General features: G+C 34.3%; 1 protein-coding gene across 2 annotated transcripts in view; it reads right to left on the bottom strand.

The window, feature by feature from the left end:
* The window catches only part of LOC105672253 (uncharacterized), a 54760-nt gene extending 50387 nt beyond the window's left edge, over positions 1 to 4373 (bottom strand). For both annotated transcript variants that reach the window (XM_067353330.1, XM_012367059.2), the window contains exons 1-2: positions 3706 to 4373; positions 2403 to 3555 (exon numbers count right to left, since the gene is read on the bottom strand). Coding sequence is in view for 1 of the 2 variants with exons in the window: in XM_012367059.2 (XP_012222482.2) it covers positions 2403 to 2496 (94 nt within the window). In the remaining variant the exon portion in view is untranslated. The remainder of the gene's footprint in view (positions 1 to 2402; positions 3556 to 3705) is intronic.
* Between the last annotated feature and the right edge of the window lie 16050 nt (positions 4374 to 20423).

Raw genomic sequence — 20423 nt, 5'->3', positions numbered from 1 at the left:
ATGCAATATTCAATTATTACTTTTTTGTACAACAATTAAAAGATATACTTCTTAAATTTGTTCTCCAAAGAAACATGTTTCAATTATTGCAAAACACTTTACGATTGTAATATATAGTAAATATCATTGTATCTCGCTACATTCTGCGACCCTGCTACTATGTCTGTCAGTTTCTACAAAAATGCAGCAAAGTTGCAGTCCTTGCAAACCGCCGTACACACGGCGACGAGCGTAGGCGGGGAATCTCGTGAGCGTACGTTCACGACGAGCCAGACTCACGTGCTTATACAGACAACCGTTTATAGGCTTCCCATACGTTTAAATAACACGTGTTGTAATAGCTATTTTACTGATGTTTATTCGACAAATGCCAGAGCCGCGGATGCAAAGCAATATGAGAATAATGTTGAAAAGTTCTTTCATGGAATTGTGACAGAAGCGAGAAACTTGAACCGCAGCAATTTTGAGTGCTGTCACGTTGCATGGAGACGGCACATTCTCCGAGGTTATCAGGATTAGCATCTGTAGAAGGAAGTGTTCTACTTTCGCAAACGAAGGATAGAGAGAGGGTGGAGGCATAATTGTACGTGATAAAGTCAGACTATGATAGAACGAAACAGCAAAGATTGTATCTAAGATTGCTCTTCTCGAATAATTATCATGTATGAAATATATATTGCGGAATTTTCTCATCTTCGATCTAATAGCGCAGTTTTGACGTGTACGAACTGCACGAAAGTAGATATTAAAGTAATTATCCGAGAATATCAGTGTGTAACGGTGTTAGTAATTCGCGTAACAAAGAATTACATACTGCATATAAGAGAAATACACTGAGAGAAAAGTATGTGATATTTGGAACTATAATTGTATGGGACTATAATTATAATCAGAATACTCATTTTTATAGAAATTATTACTATAATTTAGTAATAATAACTTTATATATATGGTAATGTCAATCATATAATCAACTATAGTTAGAATATCCATGAAAATATGGTTGGCGCTAAAAAACACTATAGATTATGGTTAATTATTCTTTTCTCTCAATGTATATATAAGAATTGCTTACTGCATATTGCAATTATATATCTGTGTTTCGCGTATGTTTTATTTACATACTATTGATATGATTCTTTTCAAATTACTGCAAATTAAATTTAAACTTTTGAGTGATGCGCTTTAATTAATTAACATATTATAGTTTATGAAAGATGATTTAAAAAGCTTGTTGGACAAGATGTGTTTTTTTAATTGATAAAGCAAATTTTATATTGGAACAAAATTTCATCATATTTGCATCGGGTTAATAGAAGATTAATGATGTGAATGACAATTTAGTCCTCATTATTGAAGATATACATAGACGAAATGCATGCAACAATATCTGTATAGAAACGGTATAATGTCTTTGAACACGCCTCATTGCAATATCTGTGTTATAGATGACCGCATTGTGCAAGATTCAGCCATGAACTTTAAATCATCGATAGAGAATGACTTAAGATCATTGTATCTTTGCCGCTTAATCGTTGTACTATTGCAACTTGTGACAGAGTGCAAGCGATTCCTTTTTCCTTTTATTTTTGCAATAAAAGGTAAACCAATATAAAGGCTAATAATTTTTGTCCTAATGTATACTATTGAATTAATGCTCAAAATATTTAACTTTATCTTTAATAAAATTAATTAATTCTTGTATAAAATATTTGTGTTATCATATTTGCACTATCAATAGAATTATTTACTTGTGATAGTGCTTTAAAAAATTTCAAATGGAGCAGTTTAGATTAGTAATTCAATATGGAGATCAAACGTCAAATAGTTTAAGCTTTAGTTTCCAAACTGAATGTATATTCAAAAGTTCGAACTGTGTTAATATAAACTTATAACAAGCATAAATAAGATAAATATGTATTAGATGTATATTCTGAAGATATGTTCAAATAGTTTTCGAGCTGTTCAAATATGTATCTAATACATACTTATCTAATTTGTTGCATATTCATATTATGCATAATTTATAGGTATTTACCCAATGTCATTAGATAAACGAACGCATTTTATGTAATACTTCTTTGCATACATTTCATTCCGCTTCGTTTTCATTAAAGAATCAATTAAATTGATTCTATATACCAACTTTTTATTTTAAGCATTTTACAAATGTAATGCATGTTATTTTTGCTTCAATTTTTTAAAATATTTGAACTGTTCGAATTTTGAGAGATAATGAGTTGATATCATAAATCGATTATTGCTCATGTTTAAACTATTCGACTGTCTAAACTTAAAGCTCAAATATTTTTAAATAAAATGTCACTACAGACTGATGGTAGTATTTTACTTAAAGAAAATAAATAAAGAGATATAAGATTGAATTAAAAACATATAAATACCTGGCATTATGGATCTCTCCTGTGAAGGATGTCCCAAAATTGTGGTACCAACGAGTAGTAGAATAGTCAAGATTCCAATTAGATAGATCTTCATTGTCACTCCTGATCTAAGCTATCCTATTCACAAATCGGAAAGTCGCGAACACGTAGACGCGACGAACAGAGCACGATAATTAATTTTTTCAGTTGCCTTATTTATTAATGTATGAACTTATGTGAGATTCTCAAGCATTAATCTAAGTTTGCCGTACGTCGGCAGAGCTCCTATCGCTGTCGGACTGTGCGCTAGTCTGGAGGGCCGCCTGGCGCTTTCACTGGCTTTATACGCGCGCATGAAAGCACCTCTTCTGAAAGAGGGGATTCTATGTGGCTCGTGTGTGCACGTCACTGAATGTATCACCAGATCGCGGAGGATCGTAAAACTTTGTCTTATTTTTCGTGACATCAACATTTATAGATTATTCGTTAGTATAGTGCCAAAGCAAAAGAGACTATTATGTTCAATTGTCTCAGAAAATTAAAGTGTCCAAAACGATGTAACAAATATTGCGATAAACGTGTTATACATATGAAAAATTATATCATAAGCCATATAAATCGATTAACAAATACTGCTTATAACTAGCATAAAATATTTAATTTTCCACGACAAAACAAGAATTTGCATTGTATTGTTTGAGAACGATTTAACTGTTATGTAATTCTAATTGTATACACGTGTATTTTATCGCAATTATGTATATATTTAAATAATGAATGAATTATTATACTCAGTAGCTACGATATTGCAGTACACTTTATTCGATGCAGATTCTCAGTTTTCTCAGAATTCTTGGCATCAATTCTATTGATAAATCAATGAATATCGAAAACTCGCATTTAATTGCGCGTATTATTAGCCAAAAGTTAACTCTTTGCTTCAGAAAATCACAAATTTACGTAACAAATTTTCCATGTCACGAAAATGCAAACGTGAAATAAAAACTTTATGTCAGAATCATAAATTTAGTTATAAATTCAGTGATAGCCAGCAATTTTTTGAGTAATTATAAAAACGGAATTGCAAGGTGCATCATGCAAATAAATAAACGAATTCACTCATCAGTTGTCGTATTCTAGCTAAGCACGCTCTTTCAGTTGGATAAATAAATATCTGAAAAAATAAATATGTAACATTCAGTTATGTATGTTAATTATTGCATATTATTTAATTATTTCCATTTTTTCAAATTGTAATTCTATTTATGTATATTATTACAATTACATATATATTTATAAATAATAAACAAATAAGTAAAATCACCTAGAATATTGCAATATGCTTCATCCACTGTGGATTTCTCCTTGAACTCTGCATCAATTCCATCGAAGGATCAATGAATATCAGATATCCGAACTTATAGTTAATTACACACACTATCGAATACTTTACTTATGTAAAAACTAGATTTGCCACGCCGCGATACACGAAATACATTATGTCACAATGCATTTACGCATATAATAATATCTCTACATTAATTTTACACATTCGACAATCGATTCGACACTGTAAATGCACTCAAGTAAGACAAACAATGACTGTCTTGACGAAAATTGTTAGATATAGATATGCATATAATAACAATATTCTACTTAATTGATTTCAGTGAAATAAATTTTCAACATACTAATAAAAAATACATCGCGCTTCGACTTTTTAGAATCAATGCAGGAATCATTTACGCATTTATGATATTAAAATATATACAATTCCATTGAAATTATTTGCTAACCTATAAATCCACGACTCGAACTGTCAATCATGTACGAAACGCCGTTCGCGAATGTCGAATCGCGAATGCCGAATCGCGAATGCCGAATCGCGAATATCCGCGATAAATAATACTGGCCTTTTTAATCGACACTACCGATAAAAATTTGCACTTGTTATACATTTTTAATACAAATAAAGTACACAGTTAAATAATGTATACAACACTTTCGCGCTTTTCGTTATGATCAATGCGCCAAAAATTCACAGTGGTCGGTAGGATAATATACGTCAGAAGGGTTCAAAGTGTGACAGCCGGTAGGGAAGCGCGCATACTACCCTACCGAACATTCAGAATTCTTCAGCGCGTCGATTCTGAACGTAAGATATTTTATGCTAAATTGTGTATTTTTTCCGTATTAAAACGATTAAAGATGATAAATATGAACTTTTATCGGGAGTGTCGATTAAAGTAACGGGCGATCGCCGGGAAATATTACTCGCCGCGAATTAACAACGATTAATCATGATTCATCGATTATCTACTGGCCGTGAATTTATATAGGTTAGATTGTCGTTAACTACAAAAGTTTTTATATCTTATATACGTAAAATAATCTCTACATTCGTTCGAAAACGCAATGTATTTCTTATAGAATGTAAGTATGCAGTATAGATTGTATGTGTGGTATGCATTCATAATTGATAACTTTTGTTTGGTTGCCAAGCAGTCACGTTTGTTCGTTTTATCTGTTACAGTGCCAAAAAAATCGCCGGATGTGTGAGAAGATAATACTTTGCTCCGATTACATATATACTCAGACAGCACACATGTCTAAAATACATCCAAAGGATATCTAGAGGATATCTACCAAGGATATCTACATCCTGTTCAAAAACGTTTTCGGGATATCCTCTGGACGTCTTTTGAATATGCTATGCTGTTTGGGTAACAAGTGTTATGTTAAGTGTTTTATCTCGCGTTTACGATTCGTATATTGGGCGGTGACAAATTTCCTTCGTTAATTCATAATTTCGAAAGTATGTATTTGGCTCTTGTTTTATAATGTGTGTAACCAACAAAAGTGCTAGTTTCTGGTGTTCGTCGTTCTTTGATGGAGCTGTTGCGAAGCAATCTTAGACGAAATCTACAGCGGGTGAAACATACTGCAATATTCTAACTGGTGAGTCCAATTATTTATTTTTTATTTAAATATATACATAAAATGATAACAAACATATATATTTATTAAAATGAGTGTATTTAAGAATATTTATTATAGTATTTATCTAAATGTTTATTAAATATTTAGTAAAATTTAAATTTATTAAAATTTTTAAATAATTATTTTATTTTAATATTAGATAAAATATTTTAATTAAAATAAAAATATTTAAATAATATGTAATAATTAATCTTAATTTTTCCAGATGCAGCTGATAAAGCGCACTTGGTTAGGATACAACAACCGGTGAGTGAACTCATTCATTATACTTGCTTAATCATGCAAATATCTGACACCATCCGCTGTCTTTTCTAATCATTAATATTTATCATTCACTTAATTGCTAAAAACTGCACGGAGAAAATTTTATATCAAAAATTACTATGTACGGCAGTAACCGCGGACCATAAAACCAAAAATTTTTACTATATTTCACGTATGAAAAACATAGTAAAAATTTGTATAATTCCTTCATGGTCCACGGCTACTGCTGTACGTAGTAATTTTTTATATAAAATTTTCTCCGTGTTTAAAGAGCGCTTTAGTAATCACATTTTTATTAATTTGCATTTTTACAAATAAATAGTAAGATACAAAATTGGTTTTTTTATGGATTGGAGTAATAGATAGAGCAACAAGAAAATTGGTATAATTACGAGTGTAGAATTACTGACATATTTCACACTATCGATGACAAAGTCTGTTCCGCCAACTGTATCATTAACCACAATGATGGTGTCAATACCATTGCAAGCCCTCGTTACCGCAATCTGTTCTATGATTAATTGATATAGCCGGAAAATGCACGATGAAAGATAGATAGAATGAAATTTTTACAAGTTCTTTCATTTATCGTGTGAATCATCATGATTATTCTCATTGAAACGATACGTATTCGTGTGGGAAAATAATGTTCGCGAAGGACGTCTTTTATTCAATATTATACCTTTCCACGATAAAGTCTGAAGTATGCATTATGCAATATAACAAACAAAAAAATGCTGTAACAAATTATGCAACAATTCTACAACGAGTAGAAAACAAGCAGCATTTATTTACAGTTGAAAACAATTATATATATATATATATATATATATATAAATTTATCATAAAATATATAATAAAATAACATAGATGCACTATTATTGCTTATAATCTGATTTAATGTATTAGAAATTTTTGCGTTGATAGAATTAATTTGATAGATAAAAATATACATATTTGTTTCATAGTTAGGTCACAAAACATACCTGCAATTTGATTCATTGTCGATTGCACCTTGCCGGTCAGTCGCTGCCTTAGATGAATCATTACTGTATCCGTGATCATTATCCTTGGTCGTTGCACATAATTCGTTCACACGTTTCGAAAGCTTTGACAATCCTCCCGAGTCATATGTTTTATATTGCTTAATACGTAGCGCGCGCGCTCTCACTGAGGGCGCTGATCTAGTTCTTGACGCTTGAAGTACTCGGGTCACTTCCATGATCGTGCATCAATGTCATAGAATAGTAATGCACTAATGAATGACCTTAACGATATTATTGGATGCATATTCTACATATTGAGATAATAAGATGGAATTTTTTTTGTCAAAAGACAAAACATTATTTCAATATATTTTTATATATTTGTCATTTAAATATAAATTGGAATTCAAATTTCTTCAAAAGCAATAATGCTTAAATCAAGCATTTTGTGAAATGCACAGATTAATCGATATATAATGTGAATTCATGCGAAAATGTGCGAGAAGAGGGAGGTATCGATAAATGCCTGTTACCTGAATAAACCGGTTTCTGCACTTCCGCTATTTGGCAAGCCTCATTATTTTGAAGCAGGACCGATTTTATTTTGAATATCGTTAATCATTTCTGACTGCGAAGAGAGATCTTCAAATGATTTTCGTCACGCTACGAGAAGTTATGAGCAGTTATTCATCACTAGGTATTCACACGTCTTAATCTGTATCCTCATTACGCGTAGACGTTGAAAATGAAATACAGGATTAGATTTAATATTGCATTGAAAATTAACAAATAATTTGTATATTTCTTTCAAAATTAATTTTAAAAATATTATATAAACATTTATTTCAAAAGAGCATATAATTGTGTATATATATAATAATGCACATAATATTGCATTGAAAATTAATCAATAATTTGTATATTTCTTTTAAAATTAATTTAAAAAATATTATATAAAAATCTATTTTTTAAATTAATTTTAAAAGAAATATACAAATTATTTGTTAATTTTTAATGCAATATTAAATCTAATATATATATATATATATACACTAATTACTTTTCAAAAATTAAATTCTGCAAGTAGTGTGTACGATATATATTCATATCATCGTATAAAATAATATAATAACGATAATAATGAACAATATCATGATGAATCGCGTCTTAAGTCGATATGTTGATTATGTCAGTAATATTCTGCACTCTTACTATCGATATATGATAGTCGCTGTTGCAATGCTTTGCATATTCAACCGAATTAAATTGATTGATCTTGAATTGACGCAAATTCTATGTTACGCTTGACCTAATTTTGCATGATTAACGCAATATTCTTGTATCTAAAATTTTTGTTGGATTCAGTAATCTATTACTATCACAGTAACAAAGGTAGGTCTGTGTAATGTATACATATATTATATTACGGATCGTCTTCGAAGAGTCACGTTTCTTATGCCTTACGAAGGCATTTAATATCACGATTCACTTTCTCACGATTGCACAAATGATCTATTGTAGACATTTTCTGCACTATAATAACATCGTAAAAAGGTTTCTAATATAAATAAGAAGAGAATGAAACTGTTTTATGTATAATCAATTCTAAACATGCTTTAGTTTTTTCACGTGAAATATAAACAGTTGCAATCATTAAGTTATCATGATTCCACAATGAAGTCATAAATTTACTTTTTTGTAATCTTTATTTAAGTATTCACGATTTTAAATTTAGATAAAAGAGAAGATTGCCATACGTTGCACATAAATTGGTCAAATAATGGTTTTTATGTTACTGTGATGATAGTGTAAAATTAATTCAAAATTTAAAATGTAAAAATTTAAACTTAACGCATAAAGATTATTATTTTCCTCATAACTCTCTATGCAATATTATGCTAAATTAGCATAAAAATTATAAATGAGTAAAGATATTTATTTGTATTTCCAAAAATGCTGAAAATGAAATGTCGAAATGTTATATGACTCATTGCCAGAGAAATCATATGAGCATAATTGTATTTTAACAAACTTTAAACAAAAAAGTGAACGGAAACCGATAATGATCGCAACGTTAATTAGTAATTATGATTCTGAACACTGATTTAATTTAAACAGTATTTCGTAGCAGTTTCCTTTTCTCGAGCCGATAATGTCTTTGCGAGACTGGGAGTTTGTGCTGATACCTAACCCATTAATCTAGTGCAAACATCCTTAATAATTAGCCACGCAAGGGAAATGTTGACACACACTCGGCATTATTGCTCTGCGTCTCTCCCGTTCTAACGTTTTTTCCTTTTAATTGCATTCCCGCATTTTGCGATTCTTTCGCAACAACTCAAATGTCATGTAGTACTTGAACCTGATCTTAATTAGCGTGAAAATTAGAGCAACATGGCAGCGAAATGAAAGTAGCAACTTGATTAGGAATTTCTTCTTTTAAGATGCACGCAACGTGCGATTTTCACTCTAGAAAGTTTGCTAACGTGTACTAGGGATGCGCCAATTTAAGTATTTGTTTGCTTGAACTGTGAGCAGTTAGTGCCGCTTTTACCAAACGCCCGCCTATCATTAATCAGAATGAGCTTAAGAAAAATTTTCATCCGTTCTTAATGAGTTCCACGATTCGAATTCTGACGTAATTTAGGTTGGTGCAATCATCAGCGCAGCCACGTGGCATTCCGGACTCCTGGGGTATCGCGTTTATTTCGCTTTGAAAATCCATAACTCTTTTCCGAATACTACTGTACGATACAGATCAATGATGATGCCGCGATGAATATATCTAAGTCAAACACAGCTCATGCCGCCGTCGATCATCGACCCGGAAGAATTTTGTAACATTTCCAAACCGAATCTATTCCACGATTCATTAAATATTCACGAGGCCTTGCGGCACGCGATAATATCACTTTCTTATGTGTCTAGCTCGATATTTTCTACTATGATTGCTTGCGGACGCTTCTAAACGTGCGATATCTTTATGCAGATAAATTGATCGCTTTCACGCGTAGGTGCGATTGATGATTGCCAATACTTTGTGCAAAAGAGACATGTGCGATTTGCGACGAGTTCATTGATCAATTTGTCTCAATGCCGCTTAAGGCGTGAATCGATAATAACGCATTAGATCACAGAGCGATCTGATAACTGATATGATTTATATAATCACTCGATGATTAATAAATATATTTATCAATAATAAATTAGAGTCGTCACGAATAATCTGTATGGTGTCAAGAGATTATAAAGTAAAATGATTTGGAAAGTAAAGTGTGATCTCCTAAGGATTGTCATCTGGATTTATCTGACAATTAAAAGATATTCTTGCTAAAAATGCAGATTGCGCGCGGCAATATGCCACAGGCAAGTTGTAAATGGCCGAAGTAATACATTATAGGCATTATAGATAGTAATTTGTACATGCAATCATTCAATCGCATCGACACGGTTGCCTGTTAGTGTTTTAAAATATATTACGCAAAAGGTTTACGTCGAATAGCTTATTTGCGTATTTTGATGCGATTGATAAACGGCAACTTTTTACGAATTACATCGATATTTGATAGAAATATAAACGTACGCGAGAGATAACATTGCGCGATAGTGTGAATCTTTATGCAGGTGTACATGCGACCGAAGTTTATTAGATGCAAAATACAGATTTAAATCCTATGCACAAAATATTCCTTTCCTTCGTTCGTGTTTAAAACACGTTGGAACTCGGTTTAATTAGCTAATCAATTATCTGGATTTTTCACGCTATTTTGCACTTGCTGTGCCCAGACACTTGTGCCATCGAACCAAGCACTGCGTTATTAATTATCTTGACGAGAAACTCGCACGATTTCGCGGTTACTGCAGCTCGTTTACCAACGTTTACTGCCATCAGAGAAAGAACCGATGATGCATACACGGAATTGTGAGTAGACTTACGCGAGGCGGTTGATGAAATCGCGGAACATTCTAAATTGCGCACATCTTGCGAGCACGCATCTTATTATATGTAGTCGCTCTTTCAATCTACTGCAGTTAACGCAAGTTTCCATTGAACGAATTTATTGATTTTAATGAATTAATTAAATTTGACAATATAGTATATCGGAAATATCAAAAGATTGATAATTCAATTATATCTCACTGGGAACGTGGAATGGAGAGAAAATTATTATATGTTATAGCAAATAAATATATTACGTGGTTTTAAATAATTTTCTACTTAATATTCAGATAAAGTGTTCTATTTTATGTTTAAATGAAAATATGATAGGTTGAACCAATTTTGAAATTGCTAACTGATAAACACATCTATTAAAATTGAATTTAATCTGTGTGTATCAATCTCTCTTTTGCGCAAAGACTTGTGAAACTTGTTTCTTTTCATGTGATAATTATCCAAACGCTGTGCAGATATTTAGTATTTATAGATTAATGAATAGTCGAACATTAATCATACAAGAAATGTTATCCGTATGTAAAATTGGTAACACGCCATAAGTCAGGCGTTTATCAAATTATTTAAAAATGCGAGTATATAATATGGCACATTAAACGAAAAGAAATTCTCTATGGAATTCTATTCCATTAATTGGCTTAAGAATATTGTCCGTTTGAGATATGCAAAGTAATGCAAAGTGTAATCAATTCACCTTACGTTATTCTACATGGCAGTCAAAGGAAAAAACCGCAGATTATCGAAGACTGTCATTCGTACATAGAGAGATTCATTCGTCCTTGATCCATACGATGTAATAGATCTCGTCTCTACCGTATCTCCGTTTGCCAATTAATACTGGTTATCGTTAGAGAACTCAACAGCAGCTCTCTCGTTAGCCCGCCGAGATAAAATAAGGTTTTTATGCTACGATAATCGTGCGATTTCGAAATACGTGCGTCCTCCGACGTGTCCACAAATGGCAATGGTGGGAAATTACTATCGCGGACGAAACGCAGGTCGGTATCGCGATAACGATCTGGACTCTTTCTCTCTCTTTCGCTCGATCGACACCTTGCTGGAGCCGCGATAAAAATGGAAAATCTTATAGGACTCGATTTCACGACACGTGACTGTTAGCGCGGCACGCTACTTCTATGTACTGCCGTTTGTCCGGATTGATTTGTGATCGATATATACGATGTATTTTCGCCGTTCTCAAAAACAGACATTCCAAGTGCTCGATCTACCGTGATTGATCATTACTTTGACTATTAATCCTTCGATGCAGGTGATGCAGGTTTCGATTTCGTTTTCCCGAAGGCGAGTAACGTGGCGGACTAATGAATTTTGATACGGCGATCACTCGAGTAGCCGCGCACAGACGATGAATAATTCGTTACCATAATATTTATCTCATCGCTTACGCGTTATTAATGATCGTGAAAGTTATCACTAAGCTATTACGCGAGTGCACGCCTCGTGAGTTGATGATTTAATAACCACACCTCTTTTACTTCACGCGTTTACTTTTGAATTGCAGACAACTTCAATAATTTTATATTACGCAGTAAACATTTTTTTTTTCAAGGGTACTTGAATACATTTTTGCTTGTGTCATATTATCACGGCCAAAAAAGGAGTCTTTACGTTCTTTTGTACGCACTCGTTTGTATAATTTTAATTTGCACCTTGTTCCTCGTCATAATTATATCCTTTGTTTCTTTAATGTCTTTGTACGTTCCGACAAATGTCATTGCCATCTTGAAAAGTGCCATAATAAGGATAATAACAAGTAACTTTAACGCGGAAGTTTCTTTTGAAATATGTGTTTCACGATGCATAAAGCCTCTGGCGATTATAGTCGGCGGAGTAAAAAAATTATTTCCCTGAAATAAAATAAATTTATGAAATCTTTTCTGCCGTATTATAAAGTTTATGAATTATAAAAGTTTGCGGATTACTAGTTTTATTAAGCAAATTAAATTAAACTCCGCATAAAAATACAAAATTTGTAGATAATATAAATTTTTCTTTGCGTAACACTGTGAATATTTTAATTAGAAAAATAGAAAAATAAATAGAGAAATTGAAATAATAATAAAAATTGAAAAACGTAGAAACAAAGGAGATAAATTTGACAAAGAGGCTTTCTTTATTCGGTGCAATCGGTATACTAATCTGTGACCTAGATCTTTCTAAGGGCGCCCGCCGTTTGTCGTCACAAAACGAGAGTAAAAGCGTAACGTGCGCACAGGCGTAGTGAACTGTCGCAATGATAAATGGATGGCGGATGTCATTGTTTATCACTTGTAATTGTTATCGATAAATGTGATAAAATGTTGAACAACAAACAATTACTCAGAAAATGGATCGCTATGATAAATCTGTCGGTATCTATGTAATAAATTTCTGATTTATTTAGATTATTTAAAAATCTGAAGTTGTTTGGAAACTCATTCTCTTTTTATATATATTGATTCTGTATGTACGACATAAAATCTAATGTTAGCTATCCATTTCATGAAGTATACGACTTTACAAATGCTGATAAAGATAGTAAAGGTACAAGGAACATTCGTGTAAGCTAATGAATATTACATGCGATCGATCCTCGAGTGAATGTGCTTACATTGCGTAAGATGAACCACGCCACCAATAGTCATAGAGTTTCACGAGCCGATATATGTCATGCGTTTGCCATTGCTTCCTTTGTTTGGCACAGTTTAACACTTTAGTCCCAGCAATCCTTCGCATTTCAATTCAAACTGGTTCGTCGGCGAAGGTCAAGCCGCGTCGTTCTCCGATTGCCAAATAAAAGACATTAGTAACGGTCTCAAATATTACGGACGGCCATAGTATTCCAATTAATTCAATTCTAAAGTCGGTCAGACATGAAACTGGCCTGACACGTTTGTACCAAATTTTTACTATGTAACCTTGAACGTTACAACATTCACCGTTATAAACGGCACAATGGTATTGATTGAAATTGGGTCTAAATCTTGATAGCAGCGGAATTTTTCTTGTCAATGGAAGTATGCGGCTTGACCGAATCACCGCTTGACCTTGCGCGCATTCTCTTCTGGACTAATATCTGACTCACATCAGTCCGTTGTCGCTCTACCATTTGCTTGCTCTGTCTCTGTCAAAACAACATACGATATATGTAATTGCTTGCGGAATAGTAATCCCGGGATAAGAGTGACAGTATCGTAAGCCAAAATCACAAGAACAAGCATTATTCATTCGACAAGGTGCGCTATTGTATCTGTTCTGACAAAATACCCAAATTAATCTTAGTCGTTTATTTTTACTGTATTTATTTTTATCTATCACATTAACTTTTTGTGGGACGTATATATCGCGCTTATCTTATTTTTTATCGTATTCTAAATTAATTTTGACATAAATACTTCAAAATCCCTTGTCAGTGTTGTAATATCAGTTTATTAGTTTTATATTATTTAATAATTTTTGCAATATTTCTTTCTTCCGAAATTATAAGAGCACGTCTGTTTTTATCACTTTTTTATTACTATATACATTTGTATCCTTTTCTCAGTAATGCCTTTATATTGACGAAGCTGGAGTCGTAAATGTCAAGTCAGTCAACGTAACGGTAGCTGCTTCGAATGTCATTATCATTCATACCTTATTTGGTTTGATATCGATGAATCTTGCTATTTACACAATTATATTTCCGGAGTTTACATAACGCATATGCGTACTTATCTAAGATTTATTTTATCTAGTGCGACAGTGATTTTACCTACGCAATCGGACTATTGTTGGTGAATGATCTTATGTAATTCCTTGATGCTCTTTGTTTCATCGCTTGGAATATGAGCAGGTTGAAACATTTTAATGAATTTTCAATGAATAAGCATACGCGAGATTATTTAATTCAAAACATAACAATTTTATATCGCGGATACAAGTGGAAAACTGTTGATTAGCGATTTTTGAAAATAAAATGTTAACTTTACAGAGATTCTTCCGTCCAAAGGCACGTAATTTCAGACGCTTATGCAAGATTGAAGTATATAATAATACTTTTTTTAAATGCAGAGCTTCGTAACAGTTGTTCGCGCTGAAGATAGACCGATCATGATCATTGCGCAAAGAATTTTTATCCGACTGAGAATTGCGTTACGGCGCTCAGCAAGAGCGAGTTGTCATTATAGGAAAGCGCCGTTTCCTGACTGCGGTGTTATGGTGTAAAATACGTGAATATAATGCTTTCACCAAACGCTGATTGCTTCCACCGCGGTGAGCGATTGGCGGGTCACGGATGTCACGTTCTCGACAAGGTAAGGCATAACTTTCTTCTCGAGAAATGATGACGACTCTTCTTCTCGGACGCATCTCACTAACAAATATCTAAGCAACTCTTCAAAGCGATCATATTTACAAAGGAATATAACGCGTTACGACAACATTCATTGCGTCAAGGATTCGCTTTTTATTAAATGACAGACAGACGGAAATCCTGTTTAAAGTCATTCCTTTAAACCTCGTTTACATATCAAAAGAATGATTGAAAAGGCAAGAGAGCTGTATCAAAGAATTGTTGGTTAATAAAGTCGCTAAATCTATCTTAGCCCACATTGAAACTTAAAATGTTCGTAAGTAGAATGATTTAAGCACATTTAAGTGCTGAATAATTATGTTAAAAGATTTTAGCTATTGAAATCTCATTAAATATCATCGTTTATGAAGCAATAATAATGACAGTCTATAATTCATAATCGGATTTCTTGGATTGATGTGTTCGAAATGTAACGTTGCTTAACTCAAAGATTATGTATATTAACACTCCGAAATTTTATCCAAACAGTTTTATGATCATATCGAAATTATTATGAAACGCTTTTATTTCTTAGTACTTTAAAAAGACTTCAGAAAAAATTCAAAAAAAATTTCTACAACAACGATATTATTAAATAAATTTTATAGTATAAGCAATTTTATAAAATTTTTGTATTACTTTTTCTCTAGAGTTTTAGGAATTATTTGTACATTTTTAATTATGATTGAAACAAAAAAATTATTGCATTTTACTATATTTTTTAAATAATATAAGATTTTATAATAATTTTTATAATATAAGACTATTGCTTTTCATGAAAAATATTAAAGTGTTATATTATGTCACTGTTTTGAAAGCAAATAAGACTGTAATGAATCAATTAAAAAACTAACCGGAGAAATCGTGAATAAGATCTAATTAAATTTAGAAATCAGAATATTAGTTTTTTAAAATTAGAAATTATAAAATATGACACAGTTATGTGTGTATATATGTATATATATAAATACTAAAGAGAGATTACATATATATAAATACATAGCATAAACCGTACCGATAAGATTTAAACAGACAAAGATTATGACGCAAGATATAATATGAATATCAAAGCAGATCGCATTTCTACTTGTATCTTTGACATATAAGTTCAACGTGTATCGCTGGCTTAGGTTTAAGTTCATTCACGTGACTTTAAGCAACTTGTGACTCGCACGAGTGGCGGAGAAGGCGCTCACACCTTTATCGATTCGCCATTAAAGCAACCGTGATGAATCCAGTGGAATAGGTCAATGCACATCTTTCACCATTGTATACTTCACCTAGCAGCTGCGCGTGAGCTGCTTGAGTCGTGTATTAATGGCATATCGTGTCAATGCTCGTAAGCACCTGTGTATTTAACTCCTACATCTCATACGCAGAATTCTTGTCGTGTAAACTTTCTAGAAATAGACCTTTCCGACGCAGATAGCAATCGCTATTATGTTGCTATCGTCGTGTTAGCATCAAATAGTGATCTTTAGCCTTCCGAAAGAAAAATAAATTGTGCTATCCAAACAACTCGTTATAAGCGGTTTCGGATGACTGACAAATAGAACTATTTTCTGTAGAGGATAGTGCTTAATACCGCTTACTATCGCTATTCATTTCAATATGTGTTTTACATGTGTTCGCAAATAATAGATTATTTGACTAGGAGCTGCACCTTAAGTACGATATTAAATCATTGGTAAAATTTCGCCACAAGCACAAGAATTTATAAGTACAAAGGTGTGGCCCTTAGCGGATACCTTTGATAATCATTATGTATATTTAAACTGCGTTCTCTAAGCTGAAAGATAGCAGTAGTCGGACATATATTACCTAACAAAAGCGACGCAACTAAATTTTAGTGATGCAATGGAATTTTAGATACAGATATACAGCTTGATAGATACATATGCCAATCTAACATCAGTAAAAAGTACGGCAATCAATGTCTACGAAAGAACGGCAATAATTATCTATAGGAATACCAACATAATAAGATATTTCATGATTTATCTCTTTGGATCATATAAATTATAGTATGATATAAAACCAAGTCGATCCCGGTTTGAACCGGCAACATACGCAATGTAAAGCATAGAGAGATATCAGAAAGCGCAGGTCGCGATCCACGCGAGGCGTAATTAGCAATTGCATAGTACACTAGAAATATCTACGGGGTGGTCGTAAAGAACCGTTAAGCTGCACCCAAGCACTAACTTTTGTGTAACTTTGGTGAAAGAGTTCGGAGTCGATCACGTTTGCATCTCGCGCGCTGCTGCCACTTACGCGTTTGTTATTCCTACGCGTAAGTATGTGTGCTCACAAGTTATCTGGCGATGTACGTGCGTAAAAACCAGCCGTGAACTCGCAGAGCTCTTCACGCGACATTGATACACCGTCGTAGACGTATTTTCATTCCTAGCGCGCGATTGAGATACCAAACCACAGTTGAAATCGTGATACGCTATAGCAAATTAGTATGCGAATTTGACAAAGTAATTTACGAACGGGCTGTAATTATCGGAATAAATTTCCGGATAATTATATTGTCGTGGAAGCAGAAGAATCTGAGAATGCATCAGCGAACCGGTGAAAGTGAAAGTACGATTAATGAAACAAATTTGTCTTACCGCGTGCCGAGCAAATTTTGTTTATTACCATCGAGATAGGAGTAATCGCGGACAGTGATACCGACGATGCCTCAAATTACGAGGCAACTCGTGCATTTTCTCCGACGAGTGCAACCGCTTTCTTCATTAGTCCACGCGTGCAACAAGGCGTGCAGCGTCTTTTCTCCGGCATTCCGTTCTCGTTCCCGCGTGCATATTCAATTGACAAAACTCTTGCTAGTAAATCAGCACAACCATTGATGGTAAATAACTTCATCGATCGTCGTTGTCGTCGGGCAAAGAGAAGGCTCAGCTCGCTTCCTGGTTTCTCCCTGAATGCAGAACGGTCGATACCTGCGCAGCACGCTCTCATATCTCTCTGCGAGTGTCCCATTGGCGGTGATATTATAATACTATCGTCGCGGTTGGCACGTCGACGACAAGGATGCGCGAGGCAGGTACCAGCCGACTCCATGCCCTTGCATTCCCGACAATCGCCGTCCCAAATGCCAGGACGCTCCCTCTTCCACTCGTCTTTCACCCGCGTGCCGAGTCGAATGCTGAAGTACAATGCGGACACGACGCTTGAGTTCGGTCGTCGACGTGCACCAAGATACGAGCGATCTTTGTTTACCGTGTCGTTTCCCCGATAGCTTTGCATAATTATGCACTCACGTGCAGAAACGTATTCCCCCCCCCCCTCCCCTTCTCGACGCTGTTTACGCGCGAGGCGTACAAATCGTCTGATGTGTACTCTCGCCGGGAGAAAAAACAACTTCTCGGTAAATTCTTAATCGATAGCTTTTAACTCAATCACGTTATAATCGCGCTTCACACGCGGCTGTTAATTATCTCACGTGGATATCTTAATTATTTTTTAACGGGATAATGCTCGGTCGTGCGAGCGCGTAATTCGCGTAGGACGACGCGCGGCTAACAGGTTTCTCAGTGCATATCTCGTTTGATATACATCTTCGGTAATCAAAAAGCACGGCGGTAATGCGCTGCAATTATGTTTAATGCGCTTGTATGAGGTACACAAGGCATTTCTTTAGAGCAACGAGAAACCCATTACGTGAATTGAAACGGGTTCATCGATGAGAGCATCTCGGCATAATAACCGCGAAGAACAACGACGCACGGTACCGTCAATGACGGATTAACGAGGTAATACAGTATCGACTTGTTTGCCTGTAATGAGAGATCGCGCGTAATGACCGTACGTGAATCGCGTGCGGACGATACCGCCGCGCGTCTGCAATGCGCTACCTCGGTTTCTTCTCCGACCGCGCAATAAATCGCACTGGCAAAGGCAAAAAGCTGAAAATCAGAGAAATCGATGACAGCGAGGGGGGAATACGTGAGGACGGTGCAGATAGGAGCGAGGATCCGGTACGGCGCTGCGCGTGAGTCGCAGGACCGCATCGGCATTTAGAGGCCTTTTCAGCCGGCACTCCCTCGACTTCTCGTAGAATCTACCGCTTTGTGTCTTGTCATTTTTTATTTTTCTCAGCATTTTATTCGATAGGTCAGAAGAAAAGCGGAAATCAATCCGCGCGCGGCCGACTGAATTTTGTTTCACTCGTGACAACTCGTCATTATACGCTCAGAATTAGAGATAGTTGTTGAGATTATTAGAGGTTTCCCAGCCATGGAACTCCAGCAGTTATGATGTTAAGCAAGGAAATCGAAGTAAATGTTCGTAACGGGTCGCTGCGCAGGCGTTTCTCTATCGATAAACATCCACATTGAACGAGCGAAGCCTTATAATTTTTTTACGAGCCTGCGATCGGTATTCAGTTGATAACGTATGCCAACTCGATTCCGATCACTTAGATTATCCGAATTATGCGTTTTGTTATTTCAATTAATTTTGTTATTGCGTGCCGCATAACTGTCGCGAGTAAATGACGGTAGAATGCAGTTGCCATTTCGCGAGGCTGCGATTATATATAGCTCCTGCATTCTTTAAAATATTACATTTATATGTAATACGTTACACTACGTCTGCGATGTTATTAATTTATTCTGGATTTTTTTCTTTGCATGGCGTTTGTAGCTGAGCTATCGATTTAAACGGGAAACAAAAGCCCACGCCTCGTGGGATTAATCATCTGATTACTCAAGTAACGTCGGCTATCTCGACATGACATGAGAAAGATTAATGCTTTAACAACGTGGGTCTTAAACCTTTGTATGAGATATTTAGCTTCTATCGTCGACTTCTTCTTTATGCGCGTATAATAGGACAGGTGTTTCCATATGACTTGATATCTTGAAGCATCGCGGATGAAAAGAATTAGCAATATCAGATTTCTACGCTGCGTTTGCGTAGCCACGCTTGTTAACTCATTATCGAATATAATTAATTTTTTACAAGACATCTCTAATATGTGTGTAAAATACACTTAACAATTATGTTTAACGATAAAATATGATTGCACTTAAATAATTATTTATAGCAATAAAAATGCTTACGAATCATAAGCATTTACGAAATATTTCAAGCATCTTATTCATATGTTCTAAACAAAAAATTTTTGCACTAGCAAAAAATTAACAATCCATTTATATAAATTTTCACAAAATAGTTTTTCTAATAAAATTGAAATAATTTATAGATTTTTGAACAGAAATGTTTTGGATCTTTTACCTCGCAACGTAGTTGCACAACGGTAATTAATAATTATAATTAGAAGAAACTTTCCGGATTTTTATTGAGATTCTTGACCCACGGGTTACACCGTCGGCTACTACTGACTGAATCGAAACTCGACTACTTCTCGGTTTTCTCAATTTCTAGATTCCAGAGCCGTCGACAGACGGCAGTGCACATTTTTCTTACTTGCGATACGATTGCGAAATCGGTCAGTGACATAAGTGTTATCCGATGTCTAGGCCCTCGGTGTC

This window comes from Linepithema humile, chromosome 4, assembly GCF_040581485.1.
Source record: "Linepithema humile isolate Giens D197 chromosome 4, Lhum_UNIL_v1.0, whole genome shotgun sequence".
Taxonomy (NCBI): Eukaryota; Metazoa; Arthropoda; class Insecta; order Hymenoptera; family Formicidae; genus Linepithema; species Linepithema humile.
Note: the sequence above shows the minus strand (reverse complement) of the source record. Positions and strands in the feature narration are given on the sequence as shown.